General features: G+C 46.3%; 1 protein-coding gene across 6 annotated transcripts in view; it reads right to left on the bottom strand.

Moving 5' to 3' along the window:
- Positions 1-22,696, bottom strand: part of arhgef11 (Rho guanine nucleotide exchange factor (GEF) 11) — a 39,414-nt gene that overhangs the window by 11,631 nt on the left and 5,087 nt on the right. For 4 of the 6 annotated variants that reach the window (XM_062515779.1, XM_062515775.1, XM_062515776.1 and 1 more), the window contains 28 exons: positions 22,541-22,590; positions 22,338-22,395; positions 21,390-21,574; positions 20,419-20,490; positions 20,183-20,290; positions 19,907-19,955; positions 19,731-19,768; positions 18,920-19,015; positions 18,353-18,421; positions 17,801-17,905; positions 16,745-16,843; positions 16,427-16,469; positions 16,082-16,178; positions 15,635-15,757; positions 13,889-13,912; positions 13,325-13,454; positions 12,597-12,684; positions 12,171-12,200; positions 11,676-11,805; positions 10,428-10,634; positions 9,908-9,955; positions 6,558-6,706; positions 4,287-4,427; positions 3,622-3,698; positions 3,165-3,290; positions 2,464-2,581; positions 1,189-1,367; positions 928-1,003 (listed from right to left, as the gene is read on the bottom strand). In XM_062515779.1, the coding sequence (XP_062371763.1) occupies positions 928-1,003; positions 1,189-1,367; positions 2,464-2,581; positions 3,165-3,290; positions 3,622-3,698; positions 4,287-4,427; positions 6,558-6,706; positions 9,908-9,955; positions 10,428-10,634; positions 11,676-11,805; positions 12,171-12,200; positions 12,597-12,684; positions 13,325-13,454; positions 13,889-13,912; positions 15,635-15,757; positions 16,082-16,178; positions 16,427-16,469; positions 16,745-16,843; positions 17,801-17,905; positions 18,353-18,421; positions 18,920-19,015; positions 19,731-19,768; positions 19,907-19,955; positions 20,183-20,290; positions 20,419-20,490; positions 21,390-21,574; positions 22,338-22,395; positions 22,541-22,590 (2,715 nt within the window). The remainder of the gene's footprint in view (positions 1-927; positions 1,004-1,188; positions 1,368-2,463; positions 2,582-3,164; positions 3,291-3,621; positions 3,699-4,286; positions 4,428-6,557; positions 6,707-9,907; positions 9,956-10,427; positions 10,635-11,675; positions 11,806-12,170; positions 12,201-12,596; positions 12,685-13,324; positions 13,455-13,888; positions 13,913-15,634; positions 15,758-16,081; positions 16,179-16,426; positions 16,470-16,744; positions 16,844-17,800; positions 17,906-18,352; positions 18,422-18,919; positions 19,016-19,730; positions 19,769-19,906; positions 19,956-20,182; positions 20,291-20,418; positions 20,491-21,389; positions 21,575-22,337; positions 22,396-22,540; positions 22,591-22,696) is intronic. The other 2 variants (XM_062515777.1, XM_062515778.1) reach the window with 2 other exon arrangements.

Here is a 22,696-nt window from a genome sequence, read left to right on the forward strand (position 1 = left end):
CTCGCCTTTTTGTCACCTCTGAAACATGACGTATACTATTATTTTTCCACGCTGGAAAACTATAAAAGATAAGCTTCATGTTACTCTATTGAATTTTATAACACAGCAGGTAAACGGCATTTCGACAACTGCACTTCGTTGTTCCCACACGTCAGTAAAACAACTTAATTTTGGGCCACCTATTCCCAAAATGCGTTGCATTTTACGTCACGTTCTCAATCTCTATAGTAGCCTTGTCAGGTAAGGTAATGTTTGCCAATGTGTGTTTTAGTTAGACTATTATCTGTGTTTTTATTACAATGATAAAATACTACAGTAGCCTTGTCAGGTAAGGAAATGTTTGCCAATGTGTGTTTTAGTTAGACTATTTATTTATTTTTGTCCCTGTGCAGTGTGCACTCTCGGTGACTGAGTTCACTGGTGATATTCTGTGGGTACAACATAGCCAATAGGCTATACTGGCGACTTAAGCCTCTAAATATCTTTGCTGCATTGGATCAGTCTCCTTTCTAGAACAGGCGAAGGCTTCCTAGCCTCGAGTCAGGAGTGTCTTTCGCCCATTGACCTTAAAACCACCAGCGGATGGCGGTTGGGTGCGGTTTTGAAAATCGGCCAAAAAACGCTGGTACGGATGGACGGCGGACACAGGATGAGTTATGTGATGCAGTTGTGGATGAAATAATTGCGCGCGCGCACACACACACACACACACACACACACACACACACACACACACACACACACACACACACACACACACACACACACACACACACACACACACACACACACACACACACACACACACACACACACACACACACACACACACACACACACACACACACACACACACACACAGTCTTGTCCTGTAAATGCAGTATTCTATATGTGATGTCTTTATGTCTTAATCCCTAATGATCTCACCTAGTGCTTTATCTTTGCTGACTTTCCAGGTGAGCGGACCCTCGTGGATCATCCTCCTGGTGGTCAGGTCCAGATTCTACAGACAGAGCGGAATTAACACAGGAATTAACACAGAGAAAAACTGAAAGAGAAAAAGGCAAGTGTTGTTGAGATCAGAGAGAAAGTAAAGAAAAGAAAAGAAAAACGAGAACAAATGTGAGACAGAGTAGGGAGTGTCTGACAGAGAAATGGGCAGATTCCCTTCGGAGATGCGGTCAGTACCTTGAACTGCGCTGCGACCGGATTGCTCTGCCTCTCCAGCTGCGAGATGTCCAGCCGGCGCTGGTATTGGCTGAGCCGTTGCCTGTGTTCCGTCTCCCTGACAAACTCGTTGACTCTCTGCAGTATCCCACGGCAACAGGCCTGCGCTCGGAGGAGAGGCTGCAGGTCCGAGGAACCAGCTGTGTAATTAGGGAACAGAGTGAGTGAGTGTTTGTGTGTTTGTGTGTGTGTGTGTGTGTGTGTGTGTGTGTGTGTGTGTGATATGTACACAAGGTTTGGAGGGTTACTTTTGCAATAAGTTCAAGGTGACTGGTAACCCAGCTTAAATGCAATGAGTCATGTAACAATACTAATTTCTCAAAGTAATGCCATGGATTTACATGTGATCACTTCTTTCTGACAGTGGGTGTGCTACCAGCAGAGGGAAGACTATATGGTGAGAGATGGATCTGTGTGTGTGTGTGTGCGTGCGTGCGTGTGTCTGTGTGTGTGTGTGTGTGTGTGTGTGTGCGTGTGTTCATCTGTGTGTGACTCAGCAGCGAGTCACCGGATAAGAGTTAAGTGTGTGTGTGTGTGTGTGTGTGTGTCAGTCAGGGGAAAGATCATCAGTGTCTGCTCTGCTGCTGTGTGTGTGTGTGTGTGTGTGTGTGTGTGTGTGTGTGTCAGTCAGTCAGGGGAAAGATCATCAGTGTCTGGGCTGCTGCTGCGTGTGCATGTGGTGACTGAGGAGCCGTTGTCATCAGGAGCGGGTGTGCAGGGGATGGAGTGGACACACAGCACTAATATTAGCTCATGATAAAGCACGGGACAGACACGGAGACAGTGGTCCGCCACGCGTTTCTTTTTCGTTTTGCTGTTGTTGCTGGGACTGAAACTGGCAGGGAAAGGACGGGTCTTATTTCATTCCTGTTTCTCCTGTGTGTGTGTGTGTGTGTGTGTGTGTGTGTGTGTGTGTGTGTGTGTGTGTGTGCTTGATGATGTTGATGCTGTGTGCTAGATGATGTTGTCTAGCAGTAGTGGGCAGTGTGTGTGTGTGTGTGTCTGTCCTCACCCTCTGTGTGCTTGATGATGTTGTCTAGCAGTAGCGGGCATTTTGTGTGTGTGTGTGTGTGTGTCTGTGTGTCTGTGTGTGTGTGTGTGTGTGTGTGTGTGTGTATGTGTGTGTGTGTGTGTGTGTGTATGTGTGTGTCTCCTCACCCTCTGTGTGCTTGATGATGTTGTCTAGCAGTAGCGGGCATTGTGTGTGTGTGTGTGTGTGTGTGTGTGTCTCCTCACCCTCTGTGTGCTTGAGGATGTTATCTAGCAGCAGTGGGTATTTGGTGAGCCTCTGCATCTCAGACACCAGCATGTCCTTCAGCTGGAGCCGCCGACAGTGAGGACTGGCCTCGCATTCCTAAAACCGGCCAATCGTATCACAGGTTACTCAACCAGTCACCCAATTAGAACACACCATCTTTCAACATATACAAACATGTGATTACACAACCAAACAAACACCTCCTTTGTAGACATAAGTACGGGATAATGTATAGTCTGCTTGTCATTCCTGAGAAACAAATCCCAACAGGAACAAACAGGTCTTGCTGTACTGGATATGGGGAGTATACCTTACAGTAAGTAATAAAGCACAAAACCTATTGCCAATAGTAGTAGTCATTATTCATTGTCAGCGATCATTATCAAGGCATTTCAGACCGTGGGCCATTAAGGTGTGTGTGGGTGTGGGTGTGTGTGTGTGTGTGTGTGTGTTACCTGTATGATGTGAGCGAAGCGTGGGTCGTTAAGGTGTGTGTGTGTGTGTGTGTGTGTGTCCTGTATGATGTGAGCGAAGTATGGGTCATTTAGGTGTGTGTGTGTGTGTGTGTGTGTCCATCACCTGTATGATGTGAGCGAATCGTGGGTTGTTAATGTGTGTGTGTGTGTGTGTCACCTGTATGATGTGAGTGAAGTATGGGTCGTTAAAGTGTGTGCATTACCTGTATGATGTGAGCGAAGCGTGGATCTTTGCGCTGTTTGTTCTTGATGAGCTCCAGGGCCTGAGACTGCTGACTGCACAGCTGAGACACCTGCTCCTGAAACTCCTCTCCTGCCGAGCCCTCAAACTAAACACACACACACACACACACACACACACACACACACACACACACACACACACACACACACACACACACACAATGTTAACAAAAGCCTCCATAAGAGTAGGTTCAGTTCAGTCTAGATTCAGTATGTCAGTTTGTTTATGCTAATGTTTCTGTATTCTATAATAAAATACAATACAATAAAATACAATCAACCTATCACTGGGAACATTAAAGTCATGCAAACAGTCTGCACAGATTTGACTTAAACATGGCATATTGCCTGGATCCACTGTATTTACATTGTGTATGTAACTTGTAATGTGTAATATGTTAATAAGTAAAGACCCACCCTGGCCAGCATGACGTCACCGATACCCTGCACAATGGGGGACTCCCTCAGCTTCTTCATGGAATCACATAAACTCGCTGCAGAGCAAAACAGCAACGTTACAAAAACATTCACATAACCAACTCTCAATAGCTCTTGAAGGGCTGACGTAAACTCACTGCAGAGCAAAACAGCAACATTATCAAAACATTTACACAACCTACTCTCAATACTTCTTAATCGGCACATGTAAATTCAGGGTTAAACAGTCACAGACAAGAAAAGAAAAGAAAAGAAAGGGGAAGAAAAAAAACATCCACAAAACCTCCACTGAATGCTTCACTAATGGCCGTTTCAATCAAACACCAGTAAAACACTATTAGTCCCTGTACAGACTGAGCCCCACAACTGCACATAAAGGGTCAGTGTTCCGCAGTGACACTGCAGTGGAAGTCATATTGACACTACCAACAGGGAGATTGTGTGTGTGTGTGTGTGTGTGTGTGTGTGTGTGTGTGTGTGTGTGTGTGTGTGTGGCTTAAGCACATATTTACACCGAACTGAGGGCACATGGGTGGTGAGAAAACACACACACACAGCAGCTCATAGACCAGTGGGTGGTGAGAAAACAGACACACAGAAACACACACACACAGAAACACACACACACACACACACACACTGACCGTGCAGCTCGTAGACCAGTGCCAGGTTGGGGAAGATGCAGGTGAGCTCCTCGTTGCTGAGGACCAAACGCATGCGCTGGAAGAACACCTGGTCCAGCACCCGCAGCGTCCGCAGGTGAGACACCTCCGTGATGAAGAGCTCTGTAGATGAGAGGAGGGGGAGGAGGAGGAAGATGAGGAAGACCAGGAAGAAGAGAAGGAAGAGGAGGTGGTGGAGGAGGAGAGATGGAGGAAAAGAAGAAGGAAGGAGTGGAAAGAGGGAACAATGGAAGGAGAACAGGAAGAAAAGAAGCAGAAGAAAATAAATAAATTAAAAAGAAATAAAAGAAAAAAGAAATAGATACACAACATTCTGCAATCTAGTCTGTAAATGACAATTAGCTCTCTAATCCAATCTGGCCTAATCTGATCTATGTGGAGTTAAGCACAGATGAATCAAATGAAAACAAGGGAGGAAGGAGCGGCTAATCCCGTCTGTTGTGCATCTGGAAGCAGGCCAAGCAAGGGCTCCTAACCAGCCAAATGTGCAGCTCAGCGTCAGTCTAAGTGTGTGTTTGTGTGACCTGACTGTGATCCCACCTCACACACACTAAATCACAGACACACACACACACACACACACTAAAGCAGACAGACACACACACAGAGACAGACTAAAGCACACACACACACACACACACTAAAGCACAGACAGACACACACACACACACACTCACACTAAAGCACAGACAGACAGACACACACACACACACACACACACACACACACACTAAGACAAAGACAAACTAACCGACCCCACACACACACACTAAAGCACAGACAGACACACACACACACACACACATACACTAAAGCACAGACAGACACACACACACACACACACACACACACACTAAGACAAAGACAAACTAACCGACCCCCCCCCCCCCCCCCCCCCCAACAAAAAAAACCCAGCGGATCTATACAAATTGTGTGGCAAATTCATTTTCAGGCCTAAAAAACCCGAATTCCGTTTAAAAACAGAAGAATCACAGCCCTGATTCAGGCAGGCAGGCAGGCAGACAGACAGACAGACAGAGACACTCAGATACAAGACAGAAAGATAGACATACATGCAGACCGACAAATGCACACAGAGAGAGACAGACAGACAGACACACACACACACACACACACACACACACACACACACACACACACACACACACACACACACACACACACACACACACAGAGACACTGACAGACACGCAGCATACACGAGCACACCCACGCACGCTCGAAGCCATGTGCGCGCAAGTCTGCTGGCATGCAGGAGCTCTTTAGCCGCACAGCCATCCATCAACATGTCATCAGCTCCTGAGCCGCCCGCGCACGGACTCCACGCGCTCCGCTCTCGGCTCTCAGCGCTGGTGCTGATATGATCTACGGCCGCGCAGCGGGAGCGGGGCACTCCATAAACAAGCCGGCTTTACGGCACGTCAACAAACACATCGCTACACTCGAGACTGCTTGTTTCTACACACGGGACCAACCAAGCGCTGGCATTGACGGGGTTTATGTGGGCAGCATGACAGGGAAATAAGACTACATGGATAGTATTTCAATGCTGTTGCCACTACAGAATAGCAGGACCACAACCATTGTTCTATGTATCGTGCAACAAAATCCCCAGAGCCTTTATGTCTGTGTAATAAAAGAGGGGATCACTGTCTTAGAGAGCTGGCGCAGCCCTGTGGCTGTGTCTCGCGCACGTGGCACTTGGGCGAGAAGTGCATCACCAATGCGGTATGTGAGACTCGTCGTGTGCCTTCAAACCGTGCGTCAATGACGTACATCTTCAACGCATTCAAAGATGCACGGAGGACTATACCAGAGAGGGTTCAAGCGGAGCGAGAGGCACAAACGTTCGGACATTTCCGTGTTCTGTTTTCGCAAAGGGGAGGGGGGCGAAATCCCCCTTTAAGCAGACCTAGAAAGTGACGTTACATTCGAATTTAACTGCTTGCCAATCTGACAGAGATCGATATCCCACAGACAGGAACTGTTCGAATTTTGCTTCCATAGAGATGCATTATGTTGCTCTATCTTGTCAGTAATGAAGGATCTTTGACTATACACTATACCACCTCCTTGACTAAGAAGCCACTAAGACGTTTTTTTTTGTGATTCAGCAACAAAGTGTTTCTTGCCCCCCTGTTTAGCTGCCCTCGTCTGGTCCCCTACTGGTCTGGCCTTTTCCCCTTAACCTTTGACCCCTGCGAGGCTCACCGTAGATGACCGCCTGGCAGTCGACCTCGCGCGGGCTGAGCGAGGCGAGGATGGGCGCGTCCACCGTCTCCTGCCAGTTCTGCCCGTCGGGCACGTCCTCCTCCAGAGCAGGAGCCTCCGGGAGCAGCAGAGCCGGCAGCTCCACACTCCTGCAGTGGGGGAGAGAGAGAGAGGGATGGAGGGAGGGAGGGAGAGAGAGAGAGAGAAGGAGGGATGGAGAGATAAGAGAGAGGGTGGAGAGGACAAAAAGAGACATGGATGGAGATGGATGGAGGGAAAGGGAGGGAGAGAGGGAAGGAGGGAGGGAGAGAGAAAGGGATCGAGGGATGGAGAGAGGAATGGAGGGAGAGAGAGAGAGGGTGGAGAAGACAAAAAGAGACAGTTGGAAAGGTAGAGAAAGGTTAGACAGAGAGGGGACAAGAGTCAGAAGGGAAAATAAACGATCATGACTAGGGATGGGAATCGAAAACCGGTTCTCGTTCAGAACCGGTTCCCCATGTTTAGATTCCTTGGAATCGCTTGGCAGTTTTGCAAACGATTCCCTTATCGATTCCAATGGGCACGAAGGACGTTGCCACGCAGGTTGCGTAGCTTACGCAAGATACGCAACGTCCGTGGCGTCGTCGAGTTCAGCGCAGCCGACTGCCAAGGATGCAGCACAAATGGGTTTACACCCGAAAGGATGACAACAGGGCAAGTACAAAGCAAAGTGGATATTTCTTCAACAGGAGGAAATACTACCTATGTGCAGAAACATTTCCGTAGGCTACAGTGAGTTCTATGACTTTGTAAGTATACGGCTACACCGAACCAAAAGAAGAAATCAATCAGTGGTTGCGCAATGACATTCTGCTAATGCAGAAAAGTATACACCAGCGTTCAATGCCCATTGCCCAATCAGTCTCAAATGCTAGTTAGTTTAAATAAGTTAGGTTATTAAGTTAGGCTACATTTGACGTTAGAGCACAAATGCAGTCCAAAACTGAAAGCACTCGGAGGGCGCAAACCTCCGCCAGCACCTCTGCAAAAGGGTTTAGCAGTAGCTAAACTTCATAATGATTATGATAAATTATATAGCCTAATAATAATAATAATAATAGCCTAATAAGTAATAGGCTAAAGGCTTACATTTAAAGAATCAAAGAAATAAAGCTGAATAGCCGCCTTGGCAGAAACAGGCAAATTGAGCGGACTGGTGCGATAGCCATAAGTCCTCCTCTCTTGGTCTCTTAGGCTAGGCCTATGTGCAAGGGCAATCAAGAAGCAACATAACAAGAAAAAAGGTATTGTTTCTATCATGTGTCTTTATCTATTTGATGGAATGAGTAGGCTTTAGGCTAAGCCAGTGAACGCAAAGCAGATAAAACTTGCGGTCTTTATGCAACGTGTGTTGGCAGCCAAAATAATATTGCAAACGTTGCTTACAATCCTTAAATTATGACCCGAAATTATATTTAACTGAAATAAATAAGAGCTCTTCTTAATAGTTTATATTGTTGATTAGTTGGTTTGATATTGTTGTCAATTAAAAGTCGTTGTACACCATGGGTTTCCAACACACTCGCTTGCCGCCCCGTTCTGAGGCTGAAGCAGGAGACGACATTTAAACACAATTGGAGGCATTCCAGCCAACGTATTTAATTAAAAGTAGGCTAGATCATGCATAGGCTACCTAAATACTCAATATATAGGCTACTTGGCTAATGCCTACTGAATAAGGTTTCCATAAGCCTACAGCACCCACATTCAATGAATGAATGAAAGCGGCGCTCTGTCTCGTAATAAACAGCAGGTGGAAATACCGACACTGTTTCAACTACATGAAACGCAATCGTGATGCATCAAATACCCCCGAGCTTTCAGTGGTCATCAGTCACAACATTTAGCAATATAAGCAAACTGTCCAAAATTAATTAAATCCCAAACCAAATTGAAAATCTTTCGATTTTGATAGCCTACCGGTAGGCATACATGTCTTACAATGAAACACGCAGACGGCCTGTCTCCAGTGCACGTCTGCCCCAAATAAAGTCCTCTGCTTTGTGCAGCCTAAGCAAATAAAATAATCTAGCCATAATTTGAGGATATATGGTATAGTTTAGCATAGACCTTTGAAATTATAGAGGTTTGGTTTAGCATAGTACCTACTTTTAAACAAACACTTTTTTTCTGTTTCACCGTTCATGTTAGTGCCATTTGCCTAGTTGTAGCACCTGCTATTTAACAGTTAACATTAAATGAACGCAACCATCTCATGCATTTAATTTAGAAGATGACTGTGACAAGGGGCGGACTGGCTCAGAGGCTGGCAGTACATGTCTTAAGCCTACCTTACACTGACAAGATTTGGGAAAGATTCTTGAAAGATTGTAGTCTTTTAACTAATGCCCCTCATTCAGACTTTACTCAAAAGACTACAGTCTTTCAAGAATCTTTCCCAAATCTTGTCAGTGTAAGGTAGGCTTTAGTCTACCTCTAGCCTCTCTTTTCACTTCTGAACTGAACTAAAGTTGATGCTACTTGATCGATTTGTTATTTTCTCCAAATGAGAGAATCGATAAGAGAATCGATAAAGAACCGAATCGTTTCGCAGAATCGAAAATGGAATCGGAATCGGAAAAATCTTATCAATTCCCATCCCTAATCATGACTGTGCTACACTGTCTTGCATTTTACCCAACATTTTTTTTTTTTTTTTTATGATGCGCACAGGCAAGTGACTAAGCATTGGGCCAAATGTAATGCAATGCACATTGTATGCCCATTCTCATTCCTGGGTGAGTTAACTGACAGACTGCCTCTTCTTTAAATAAGGCAAAACAGCATTTCCAAAACGCAACGCACACAGCGTCGCGTATGCTGAGGATGGTCATCACACGCCCATAATGCCCAGGGAGCACCTTAGTACCCAGAGAGGTCCAGTGGATCACTTGCCTTCCCTCTCAAACGTTCATCACCCTCAGATCAGTCATTTCCAGGAATTAATGGAGGCGAATGAGAGGATGTGGGCTATCTAATGGCCCATTACCGGTACAGGTTCAAAAACATTTCAGATGCACATAAATACTGGACAATTAGAGACCATTAAGGGCCATTAAAGTGTGTGTTGTCTGTAAGCAGGGATCATGGAATGGGAAAGAGTGTGTGTGTGTGTGTGTGTGTGTGTGTGCGCGTGTGTGTGTGTGTCTGTGTGAGAGTGTGTGGGAGAGCGCATACCCAAAGGTGTGATCATGATAATTTACATTTAAATAAGAGTGAGTGTGTCGAGGTATGTGTGTTTGTGTGTGTGATATGTGTCTGTGTGTGTGATGTGTGCTGTCAGACTGGGATCTGTAGTTCCTCGGACTCACCTGCGTCTGGTGCGAGGAGTATATGGAGGAGTGGGGTTCTCCAGAGACCTGAGAGAGAAAAGGGGGAGAGAGGAGGGGGGAGAGAGATAAGGGGGAGAGAAGAAGAGGGAGAGAGAGGAGGGGGAGAGAGAGGAGAGGGGAGAGAGGAGGGGGGAGAGAGAGAAGAGGGGAGAGAGAGGAGAGGGGAGAGAGAGGAGGGGGGGAGATGGATAAGAGATGAGGAGACAGAAATCATCTCAGAAAGTGTCATGCAAGCATATCCACGCCTGTGTGTGCACAAAAGTGCAAATGCACAAAAGAAAAAGTGTGTGTGCAAGTACAGTAAGTGTCTGTGTGCGAGTGAGTGTGTGTATGAAATGTGCGAGTAAGTCAGTGCAAGTATGATTTTGTTTGTGTGAGTGGGTATTTGAATGTGAGCGTGTGTGTGTGAGAGAGAAAATGGGGATGTATGTGTGATTATGTGTATGTGAGCGTGAGTACATGAGAGTGTGTGTGTGTGTGTGTGTGTGTGTGTGTGTACCTGGCTGAACTGCTGGAGGCTGAGGACGAGGCGCTGTGATGTAACGGCCGCAGGCCCGGCCCCTCCCTCTCCTCCCCGCAGTCCTCCATGTCCACATCGCTACGGGAACGAGGCACGGACTCGGCCCCTGTTGTGATGCCGCGGCGACGCCCCTCCCCTTGGGCCTTCAGAGACTCACTGCGAGCCAGACGCACAGAGACCGTCGGGCTGTGTGTGTGTGTGTGAGAGAGAGAGAGAGAGGGGAAAGAGAGAGGGGGAGAGAGAGAGAGATAGAGAGAGGAGAGAGGGACAGGAACAGGGACAGGAAGGGCGGAGGGGCAGAGAGATAGAGGGAGAGGGAGCGGGGGAGGAAGGGCGGGGAGTATGGGGGAGATAGATAGATAGATAGAGCGAGACAGAGTGTGAGAGAGAGAGAGAGAGAGAGAGAGAGGGAGAGAGGGAGCAGGGTGGGGGAGACAGAGGGGAGAGAGTAAAACAAGAAGGAAGAGAGGAGGATGAAGAGTAACATGGAGAAAGTGAAAGAAAAAGGGAGGACACAAAAAAGAAAAGAGAAGAATAAAAGTGAAAAACAACGGAGTATCAATGCATTGTAGCATATTATGAATCACACGCAAAAACACATACACACACACACACAGACACACACTAAACAGATCTGAGGCAGCTGTTCACACACATCAGACACACCACCCACTGTACTCCCAAATGAATATCAAATGAGGGAAAGAACTCCTCAGCACACACACACACACACACACACACACAGGCTTTCAGACACCGAAATACACACACAGACAGATACCAAAACAGAGATAGATACCAACACACGCACACACACACAGTCTGATGCCAGCAAAGAAATAGACACTCACGTAAGTGCAATCACATCAGCGCACAAAACACACATCCACACACACACAGACAGACAGACAGACAGGATCTTGTGAGATTCAACTTCAGGGCAAAACTCGTAAAACTTGATTTTGTGAGGGCTTTGTTGCAATTATTAAATTAATCACAGAATTAATTCTCAACAAATGCAATTGCTGAAATATTCGTTAAACAATCCTGGAGGGACAGCTATGGACAAAACACACACACACACACCTGTCAATCACTTCATCTACACACAAACATACACAAACACCTGTCTATTACTTAACCAAAGCTGTCCAAGTGATAGTAAAACACAGAAACAGACAAAAATAACAAACACACACACACACACACACACACACACACACACACCTGTCCATGCTCTCCTCTCCAAGGCTGCTGGTGGAGAGCCGCTGGCCCTCGGCGTCTACCCCCTCCTCCCCAACACTCTCCGTGTGGTTCTCAAACTGCTGGATGATGTTCCGCACGTTACCTGGACGGACTGCCCAGAGAGAGAGAGAGACAGAGACAGACAGAGAGAGAGAGAGAGAGAGAGAGAGAAAGAAAGAGAGAGAGAGAGAGAGAGAGAGAGGGACAGAGAGAAGGGGGGGCAGAGAGTGAGTGAGTGAGGGAGGGAATGGGGGATAGAGAGAGAGAGGGAGGGGGAGATGAAGGAAGAAGAGATGATGTTAGGTGGAGATGACATGACCAAGAAAGAATACTTTTTTTAAATGAGACAAAGCGAGACAGACACATGGCCTAAAATACTAAAAAAAATCACTTTATGAAATATATGAAACAATGATAATTATGGGGAAAAGAAGATCATACGAAAGTAATGTCAAAATCAAAGAAAGCCAAAAATACCTTCTGTGGGGGACAATGGGACATGGAACGCTGGAAAAGGGGAAGGAAATGAAAACTGTGAACTCCGCAAAGGGATTCAAACCATGAAACTCATTTATCTACAAAACTACAACCCCAGAAACATAACGGCTGATAAAAAAAAACATAAGCAAAACAAAGATGACGAGGCAAAATTATAAGATGACACACAAAAGGCAAAAATCATGACAGAATGGGTCAGAATATACTTCTGTAAAATGGATCAGTGTAATCTCCACCTCTGTATACGTCTGTTTTCATGTGTACTGAATTAATATTACTCTAGCAAATTCAGACATTGGTCTTCCATATACGGTATGTAATTATATCTGTGTATGTTTGGGTAAGTATTTAACATTGAGGTGCTTTGCAGTGTCCTCTGCGTGTCTGCCCTGCAGGGGTTCTTACTGGACTGGGACGTGCTCCTGGGTTTGCCAATGTACTTCAGGATGGGGTTTCTCTTCTTGTCCTCTCCATCCTTCTTGCCACTACTTAACTGTTACGATGGGAAAGAGAGAAAACAATCATTTCCTGTCAATGAAATAATATCATACCTATTTGGTGGTTTCTTTTTCTTTTATGTCGACGATGTCGTAATATTGCGTGTCAAAAACGATCAGTGAACAGCGAACATTTCACGCATGAGGACCGATTTCTTACAGCCCTGCTGCTCCGGTGAAACTTAACACCCCCACATGGCAGGTGAGACCTGGCATGGAATCTCAAAGGTTGTTGACCTTTTTTTACTGCCTAGCTTTCCACACGCCACTTCTGTCAACCAACCTCAATTTGCGGCTAAAGTTAAAACTGACTAGTCACATTTAGATTCCATAACCACCGTAGAAAAGGTCCCACTTGTCCTTTGTGGAACAGGCCGGGACTCCTGATAGCGACTACTTCAGTGACCACTACTCCCTCTTAGGAGTAGCCTCTTATCATGTTTGATGTGCTCTTGGCAGAGTCCTGTCTGGTGCATATCTACCAGAATAGCAATATGATTCTAGTACAGGGGGGGAGCTAAGAGCTAGCAGGAAATGGTGGCTGTCGCGCACAATCTTAACCAACAGCTCATCCCAACATGCGAGTTGTCTGTCCCCCTTAAGTGTATGGCTCGTGTGAAACGCTGGTCATCCTACCCTCTTAGCCTTGGGGAAGAAGGGGAGCCACTTCTCTTTCTCGGAGATGAGGCCAGGGAAGACCCGCGAGTCCCGCAGCTTAATGCCCGAATGTCTCAGGTAGAGCAGCACCGCAGATGCCAGAGGAGAACTGATGGAGAGATGAGGAGAGATGAGGAGGGAGGGAGAGAGGGAGAGATAGAGAGAGAAATAAAGAAAGAAAGTTGTTGATTGGCTGTTCGGAGTGATAAGACATCCTGATGATTGGCAACAATAGTGAAATTGGGAGTCAGATTGATCAAAAGATTATTCAAATTTAAAGTCCTCATCAGGGCACTGGAAAATATGCATGAGACTGGGAAACTTAGCTGACAACAAGTTCAGACCATGTGTTCTCAGTTTATACAAATAAAGGAATATGTTCAGTCATAATTTGTCTGCATGGTCATTCGGCCCTATCATATGGTGACATTAACATCGTGAATCGTACCGAATCGAGTTGAGTGTACCATTACATCCCTAGTCAGGAATTGTGCTTGTAATCTGTGTCTTAAAAGGATCTAGCATGCACTGCGTAGCTCTTACCTTCTGTCCTCCTCGTGCTTTGAGCTGAAACAAAACAGAGGAGCGAGAACAAATATGAGCTCTTTTACTGCCAACACATCCCTCGTACAGTCCTTCTCCCTTACACGACACACATACACAACACTTTAAAACACTGGATGGTCAGCTTGTCTTCCTGAAAGGGAGAGCATTCGATGTAGATCCTGCACTGCTTTTGCTGCCTCACACACACACACACACACATACACATCTCTGAAAGAAAAGTTAACTGCTGTCCCTACAAAAATCATGTGATCTCTCTCTCTCTCTCTCTCTCTGCCTCTCTATCTCTGTGTGTATTTATGTCCCAGTGAGGTGCAAGTGATGCATGTGTGATTTGTGTGTGTGTGTGTGTGTGTGTGTGGGCTCTCTCTCTCTCTTTGTCATATGACTAAAGCTGTGAGGTGTGATTGCTGCTGTGGTGACCTTTGGAACTTTGCCGGAGTCAAGTTTAATTATGTGCCATCTGACTGAACACAGTGGATATCACTTATAATGTGTGTGTGTGTGTGTGTCTCTCTCTGCCTAATTACTGTCGACAGTGAGATTTCTAACAGTAGAGGCAACCTAACAACATACCCCATACCACACCGTATAATACACAACACAATCCGGCTTTACATTAATGACGGCTAGATTCTGTAGGTCCCAGAGTGCCTCGTCATTCTCCCACAGGTCTTACTCTCGGGCTACGTGGCCATGCACTGCAGTAAGCCTATTCAAACCATCAGACCTGTCCCTCCGTTAATGCACTGAGCTTATTACATAAATGTGTGCATGGTCGTTAGGTACATGTGGGCTAAATGGGCTGTCCGGCCAGCCACAGGCTATCCAAACTCATAAAATCATTAGATGGTCCTCTGATAATGATAATGACTATAGCTAGCGGGATGCAATTACACTACGACAGATGCGACCAAAAAGCACTGCAGACCCATGCTCTTCCAAAAAGGTTGACAACAATGGAAACGACAACTACTACTACTACAGAAAACAGCAACAGCAAACACTACAACATGTTTTAAAGAGGGGTGGCCTCATTATTGACGAAGTAAACTCCTTTCCCTCTGTGGTGGAGTGCGATTTACTAATAAAGAGAGCACAAGTAAAGTGCCATGTTGTGTGTGTGTGTGTGTGTGTGTGTGTGTGTGTGTGCACTTGTGCAATCTAGTTGTGCCATGTAGTGTGCAGTGTACTAATAATGTGCATACTGCAGTGTAGTGTGGTTTGATGTAGTATACGATACTGTAGTGTGCTAGCAAAGTGTGTACTATACCATAGTATAGTGTGTGAGTAGAGTATGTACAATAGTAGGTAGCGTAGTGTTCTAGTAAAATGTGTACTATAATGTAGTGTAGCATGCTAGTAGAGTGTGTACTACACTGCAGTGTGCTAGTAGATTGTGTACTATACTGTAGTGTGGTGTGCTAATAGTGTACTGTAATGTAGTGTAGTTAGTATATGAAGTATAACAGTGAAGAGTGTCGTAGTACGCTATTTAGGTGTACTGTGATGCATGTAGTGCACTTATGAAATGCATGTTGGCGTGTGAATGTGTGCTACACACATGTGTGTACTATAATGTAGTATAGTGTGCTAGTAAGTTATATAAAATATAACAGTAAAGAGTGCCGTAGTCTAGTGTGCAGTATGCTAGTAAAGTGTACTGTGATGTACTGATGATGCGTGTAGTGTACTTGTGAAATGCGTGCTGGCTTGTTAACTCACAGGATCTCCCAGAGGGCGGTCACCTGCCGGTCCACCACCTGCCTCTCCTTGGCCGGGTCTCCGTCCAGCTGCTGCAGGTCACTCTCCCCAAACAGAGACCCCAGTCCCATCATCTGCTTACTCCTGCACACACACACACACACACACACACACACACACACACACACACACACACACACACACACACACACACACACACACACACACACACACACACACACACACACACACACACACACACACACACACACACACACACACACACACACACACACACACACACACACACACACACAAACATTTACTCATAAATACTAAATAATATGGACAACTCTGTTGCTAAAACACACACAAATGAAATGTACTCACAAATACTAATAATATGGACTACTCTTCTTGTTAAAACACACACACACACACACACACACACACACACACGCTCGCTACCTGTAGTCCTGGATCTGGTCCTGGATGTCAGGCAGGACTTGTTGCTGGAGCTCAGAGAGCGGCCCTCTGATGTCCTCTTGCGCCTGCAGCCGGCTCTCTGTGCCAAACACACATTACAACACATTAACACACACACACACACACACACACACCATAGTACACACAGTATAAAGCAGAAACAGCACGAACACACTATGGAAGCATCAAAACATATCAATACACTCATTACAGCATATTAATGATGCATATGATGACCAGTAAGAGCATAACTCACACACACACACACACACACACACAAACATACACACACACACACACACACACGCAATTTAATCCGGAACTCACCAATATCTGACAGGAACTCCTCTCTCACTTTTATTCTGAGCGGCTATAAAGCAGAGGAGACAGATCGGTCAATAACCTGCACTCAGTTAGATTCGATTACCGCAGGACAACTACACAGCTGCAGAAATACAATATGTGGCGATCTGTTATTAAGACACTGTTAATCACAATTTCAAATGCTGAATGCCACCTCCTGTTAACTATCTGGAGTACAAACGTACAGAGAGGCCTTGGTATTTCATTAACAACGATCTTTAATTGAACTACTGTCATGGGACAGAAGGAGGCAGAGAAAGGAAGAGAGAGGAGAAAACTTACGGCGTCACGATCCAGGAAGTGGGAGCAGATCTGAGGGGCCAGATTGCGAGCGTCCTTCGTGCTGGAGCCCAGGTACGCCTCCACAGACAGGTAGAACAGCTAACAACACACACACACACACACACACACACACACAAAGTTAAAACAAACAAATAGCTATTATGGTACTTTAAAGACAAAACAGCATCACAAAGGGGAAGGAAGAGGACAACAATAAGAGAACAACAGGAAACGCAATCCGGAAGAGATTAATATACAACAGTTTCAGCAGTAGCGGCTCCTCGACATTAAGCCTAGTAGGGCAGCTATAGTCTAATGATAAGAGTTCAACAGGATTCAAGGTTTATATTGTGCACGCACAGAGTGAGATGCCACTGGACCTCTAAGGGCGCACCGGCGTCCTGGCGTCAAAACGTGTTTAAATGTACTCATTATAGAAGAATTCAATAGCATACAGTATGATATTTTCTAGACATCCACGCTAAAGATAAAAAAAATGATAATGGAGGATTTATGACATGGTTTGGGAATTGCTGCTGCTGCTGCACACAAACTAGTTATTCCTAAGTGAAACTTCACCTCATACAGAGAACATACATTAACCTATAGGGAGATGATCTGATAAAACTAACTTGTCTCAATATGTTATGGCTAAGCTAAACATTGTTAAGATAGAAGTGCTGTGTGGTTGTTTGCTGTACTGGGGTCCATAGTACTACAATGAGCTCACCATAACAACTCGTACAACCTGTATAGTGTAGATTGGTAGCTAAGTAACAAACAATCGCTGAACAAAAAGTGAAACTATTTTTAACTTTGAACGCTAGGTGCTTGCCTTGCACCGCGCTCAAATTACAGAGAAGCACCCGGCAATGATCTACTGTTTCTCTAGTTGCGTTGTTCCACAGGTCAACACAACAACCGAGTATGAGCATCTGTAGCTAAAAAAGGGTGCATCAATGTGAATGGCCCCCATGGGAATCAGGAGGGAGAGAACAAAGGGATGAGCCAGAGTAGAGGACAGATGAGACGGATGAGAAGGAAATGCACACTCACTAGCGGGTTGGGATCAAGTAGCTGGCTGAAGACGTATCGCATGAAGACCGTCATGTGAGCCGGACGAGATTTCAACAACTCCAGATCCTGGAAAGGGCCATCCACCTGGTGGAGCGAGAGAGAAAAAAGGGGGATGCAGAGAGACACAGAGAGAGAGAGAAGGAGAGAAAGAAAGAAAGAAAGAAAGAAAGAAAGAAAGAAAAGACAGGAAGAAAGGGAGCGAGAAAGAAAGCAAGAAAGAAAGAAAGAAAGAAAGAGAAAGGGAGTGATAAAGAGAGAGAGAGAGAAAGAGAGAAAGGGAGCGAGAAAGATAGAGAGAGAAAGAGAAAGAGACAGAGAGAGGAGAAAATGTGAGCAACACAGACAAACAGACAAAAGATGATTACAGCAACAGTGAGGGAAAGACGGGAAAGGGTGTGAAGTGTGAACTTAAAAAGAAAGTACACAGCGAGTGAAAGTGAAGCTTTGTGTGTGTGTGTGTGTGTAGTGTTCTCTGTGATGAAGATGAAGATGGTCATGGTAGTGCTGATGGGAGGAAGAGGACTTTCTCACCTCGTTGAAAGTGTACCCATCCTCATCCTCCTCTTCCTCCTCTGGGCCAATGATCTGGGCCTTCCCACCCTGCCAGGGGAAGTCAACAGTTACTACACTGTCTCTGTGTGTGTGTGTGTGTGTGTGTATGTGTGCGTGTGTCTCTACAAAATGAGGATTGTGTAAATGTGTGTGCCTCTACAAATAAGTGTGAGTTGTAGATATGTGTGTATTAGACAGCGTTGACGTGTCATAAGTGTGTCTGCAAATAACTATGTGCTTGTATTGTGCATGCGTGTTTGCTTGCCTGCGTGTGGCATGTTACTACCCAGAGGATGCCATGATTTGCATGCTTGTGTGTGTGTATGCGCTTGAGTGACCGAACATGTGCATGTATCCATGTCCATGCACTATGTCTGATTGGCTTGGGGGTGCTGTGGAAATGTGTGTGTGTGTGTGTGTGTGTGTGTGTGTGTGTATGAACATGTGCATGGGTTGTGTCTTAATGGCTTGAATGGAAGCATGCATGACTCGGTGTGTGTGTGTGTGTGTGTGTGTGTGTGTGTGTGTGTGTGTGTGTGGTCTCACCGGCTCAGGGGTGCTGTGTGTGTCGGAGCCTTGTCTGCGGTGCAGGGGGATCCGGAGGGAGGAGGAGGAGGGGGAGGAGTGGGGGCTCTCACACACCTGCAACACCAGGGAGGGGTGATGGGACGGCTTCTCTCTCTCTCTCTCTCACTCAAACACACACACACACACATAACATCTCTCTCTCTCTCTCTCTCTCTCTCTAACACACACATAATATCTCTCTCTCCCTCTCTCTCAAACACACATAATATTTCTCTCTCCCCCTCTCAATCACACATAATATCTCTCTCTTTCTCTCAAACACACATAATATATATCTCTATCCCTTTCTAAAACACACATAATCTCTCTCTCTCTCTCTTTCTCTCAAACACACATGATATCTATCTCTTTTTCTGCACCATTCACTAAAACCACTCATGTTTGTTGTCACTCCATCATCCTCTTATCTCGTCTCAATGCCACTCATCCCTCTATCTTTCTCTCTCCCACACATCCTCTGTCTCCCCCCCCCCCCCCTCTCTCTCTTTCCTTCCTTCACTCATTTTCATGTTTGGCGCTGCTTATTTATGGACTGCAGTAACCTGCACATTCTTTATGGTCAGATGGGAGGAGGCAAGGGATGATGGGCAACTCACACGCATCTTCCGTCCCTCAATCACTCTTACTCTTGCACACTCGCTCCCTCTTACTGTCTCACACGCACACAAACACACACACACACACACACACACACACACGCACACACACACGCACACACACACGCACACACACACTCCATCTTGCTTTTGGCATTTCAATTTGCACTCACCTCGAAGTCTCCTTCACTGGACTCCACCGACAGTCGCCCTGCCAACACAGCGAAAGTTAAACATCCAAAGCTAAAAAAACCCCGACTCTTGCAGATAACCAACACACACACAGAGCAGGAATGCCCCCCCCCCCACACACACACACACACCAAGTGAAAGGACAAAGCATACACACCTTCTCCTGCCATTAAATAGCTTGTAACTGATTCAGATCGCTTCCCATCCTGAAAAGGCGTGGAAGAGAGAGGGAGAGAGAGACAGAGGAAGAGAGAAAGAAAGAGAGGAGGAATATTGAAACAAAGTGTGAGCAGAAAGGAAGTCACATCCCAGTCTGCATGTCATGTCAGAGACAGAGCTTTGCTCAACTCAGCCCCCAACACATCTGCCATCTTCTGGAATGTTCCCCCCAAACAATTAACTGAACCATACGTCACCATGGCTGGAAACCCACCAGATCTTGCTGAAGTTTGACCCGGAGTTGATTGGCCCGCCTCTTTGCGCTCTCTACTCGATCCTCCAACGAGGGGGTGGGATTTCGCGACAACTCCTCCAGCAGCTCCTGCAAAGCCAGACAACACAGACTAGATCGCACAGAGCACACACTGAAACAGCTACGCTGACAGCTGACAATTTTCTAGACGTGCCACTGGTAATCGGCCAGACCCACTGGATTGACAGTGCCCATACCTGAAGCTCTGCCTCCTCCTGTTCCAGCATCTTCCTGAGGATCTCCGAGGCGTGCTTCCGCACCTCTGGGTCCTAGAGGTAGAATATTATGAAAAATGGGCATGAAAAGTGTACATTTAAGGTTGGGTCCGGAATCCAAGAGAAAGGCTGCTGGTATTTCAACTCAAGAGCATTTCAAATACACACCCTTCCCTTGCTTCTGCAGCAATGTTGTTACATTGCTCTGGTTCACCACAAAGGGTTAAATTAAATCAGCTTAACATCATATTGCCATACTCAAAATCAATATGGTTGCATACGAGGACATATGGTTGCATACACTGAAGGACTAAACACAAATCTGTTCCTTGCTAAAAGGGCTTATAATACTACAACAGGGAGAGCTGACTGTGCTGCTGTACACAAATCCATTTCCACTAATCTGCTAGTGCCGCAGTTTGATAACATCTCACAGCACTTAGTCACTCACCCACACAGTGCAAACACACTTTAAGCTAGTAGCCTAGCGCTTTATCACTCACCAAAACCTATGATCAATACAGGTTCAAGGCGTGGAAATAGTTGTGGGGAGATTGTGTGCCTTCATGTGTGTTCCATGCACAGATGTGTGTGTGTACGTGGGTGTGTCAATTTAATAAATGTGTGCATGTGTGTGTGTGTGTGTCTCAGTGTGTCAATTTAACATGTGTGCATGTGTGTGTGCGTGTGTTTGTGTCTCAGAGTGTCAATTTAACATATGTGTGTATGAGTGTGTGCGTGTGTATGTGTCTCAGAGTGTCAATTTAACATATATATGTGTGTGTGTGTGTGTATGTGTGTGTACGTGTCTCGGTGTGTCCATGCAGCCTGTGTGTGTGTGTTTGTATAAGTGTGTGTGTGTATGTGTATATGTGCGTGTGTGTGTGTGTGTGTGTGTGTGTGTGTGTGTGTATGTATGTGCGTGTGTGTGTGCGTGTGTCTGACTTGCGCACCTGAAGTGGTTTGGGTCCGGTGATTCTGTGCGAGGAGCTGCCTGGTGTGGTGGGGGGAAGGGGCGGTGCCGGAGGGGGCGACGCTGTCCTGTGATTGGGCAGGAGGTCGGTGCAGAGGGGCTGGAGCGGAACAGCTGCTGCCGAGGGAGCCGGACCCTGCAGGGTCAGAGCCACATACGTCCCAGCTGCAGGAGAGAGAGGGATAGAGAGAGAGGGAGGGAGATAGAGAGAGAGGGAGGGAGATAGAGAGGGAGATAGAGAGAGAGAGAGGGGGGGAGATAGAGAGAGAGAAAGAGAAAGAGGGGGAGGGGGAGAGAGGGAGAGAGAGGGGAGAGGGGGGAGAGAAAGAGAGGGAGAGAGGGAGAAAGGTTGGGCCAGGTTGTGGGGGAGAGGAGGAGAGTGGGAGAAAGAGAGAGAGTAAGAGAGGGAGATAGAGAGAGTGAGAGAGTGAGAGATAGAGAGAGTGAGAGAGATAAAGAGAAAGAGAAAGAGAGGGAGAAAGGGAGAAAAGTTGGGGCAGGTTGTGGGGGAGAGGAGGAGAGTGGGAGAAAGAGACAGAGAATGAGAGAATGAAAAAGAAGACAAAAACGGGAGGTAAGAGAGAGAAGGAAAGCGATGTAATACACGTTTGACACACTAGCTACATAATCATATAAACAAACACAAACAGCGGTGAGATTAGGTGGATAATCCAATAGAGACGGTGAGAAGGACGAGCAAAGGTCCAGAGAAAATCGAAGAGGGAAGTGACCCCTCACGAGGGTGCAGAAGTTATCTTGACTGGGCAGAATTTCCCACCGAGCGAGTTCCTTTCCCACACACACACACACACACACTCTCACACACACAGTACACACACACAGTCTTCCCCATTGTCAAGACGCTTAACCTTTCGCATCAAACATACACAAATATCTCAGGACCACCAGTGCTGGCCAGGCTACTCACATTTGATGAGCTTCACCACCTCTTGGTGGGACATGGACGAGACGAGTGAGCCATTGACCTGCGCGGGGAGGAAGGAGAACCAAAAGTGAGAGAGAGAAAGAGAGAGAGAGAGAGAGAGAGAGAAAGGGGAAGGAGGAGAGGAGGAGGGACGGATTCTTAAGAGAAGAACGAGAGAGTACAACATTAACAGCATGTGATCCAACCTTGATGATCCGGTCCCCTTCATGCACGCCGGCCTTCACTGCGGCACCACCTGTACGTGGGAGGGGGGGGGGGGTAGAGATAGAAACAGAGAGAGAGGGAGAGATAGAAAGAGAGAGAGGGAGAGATGAAAGATGCATGGTTAGTTAGTTTGAGGT

The sequence above is a fragment of the Sardina pilchardus genome, chromosome 16, assembly GCF_963854185.1.
Source record: "Sardina pilchardus chromosome 16, fSarPil1.1, whole genome shotgun sequence".
Lineage (NCBI taxonomy): Eukaryota > Metazoa > Chordata > Actinopteri > Clupeiformes > Clupeidae > Sardina > Sardina pilchardus.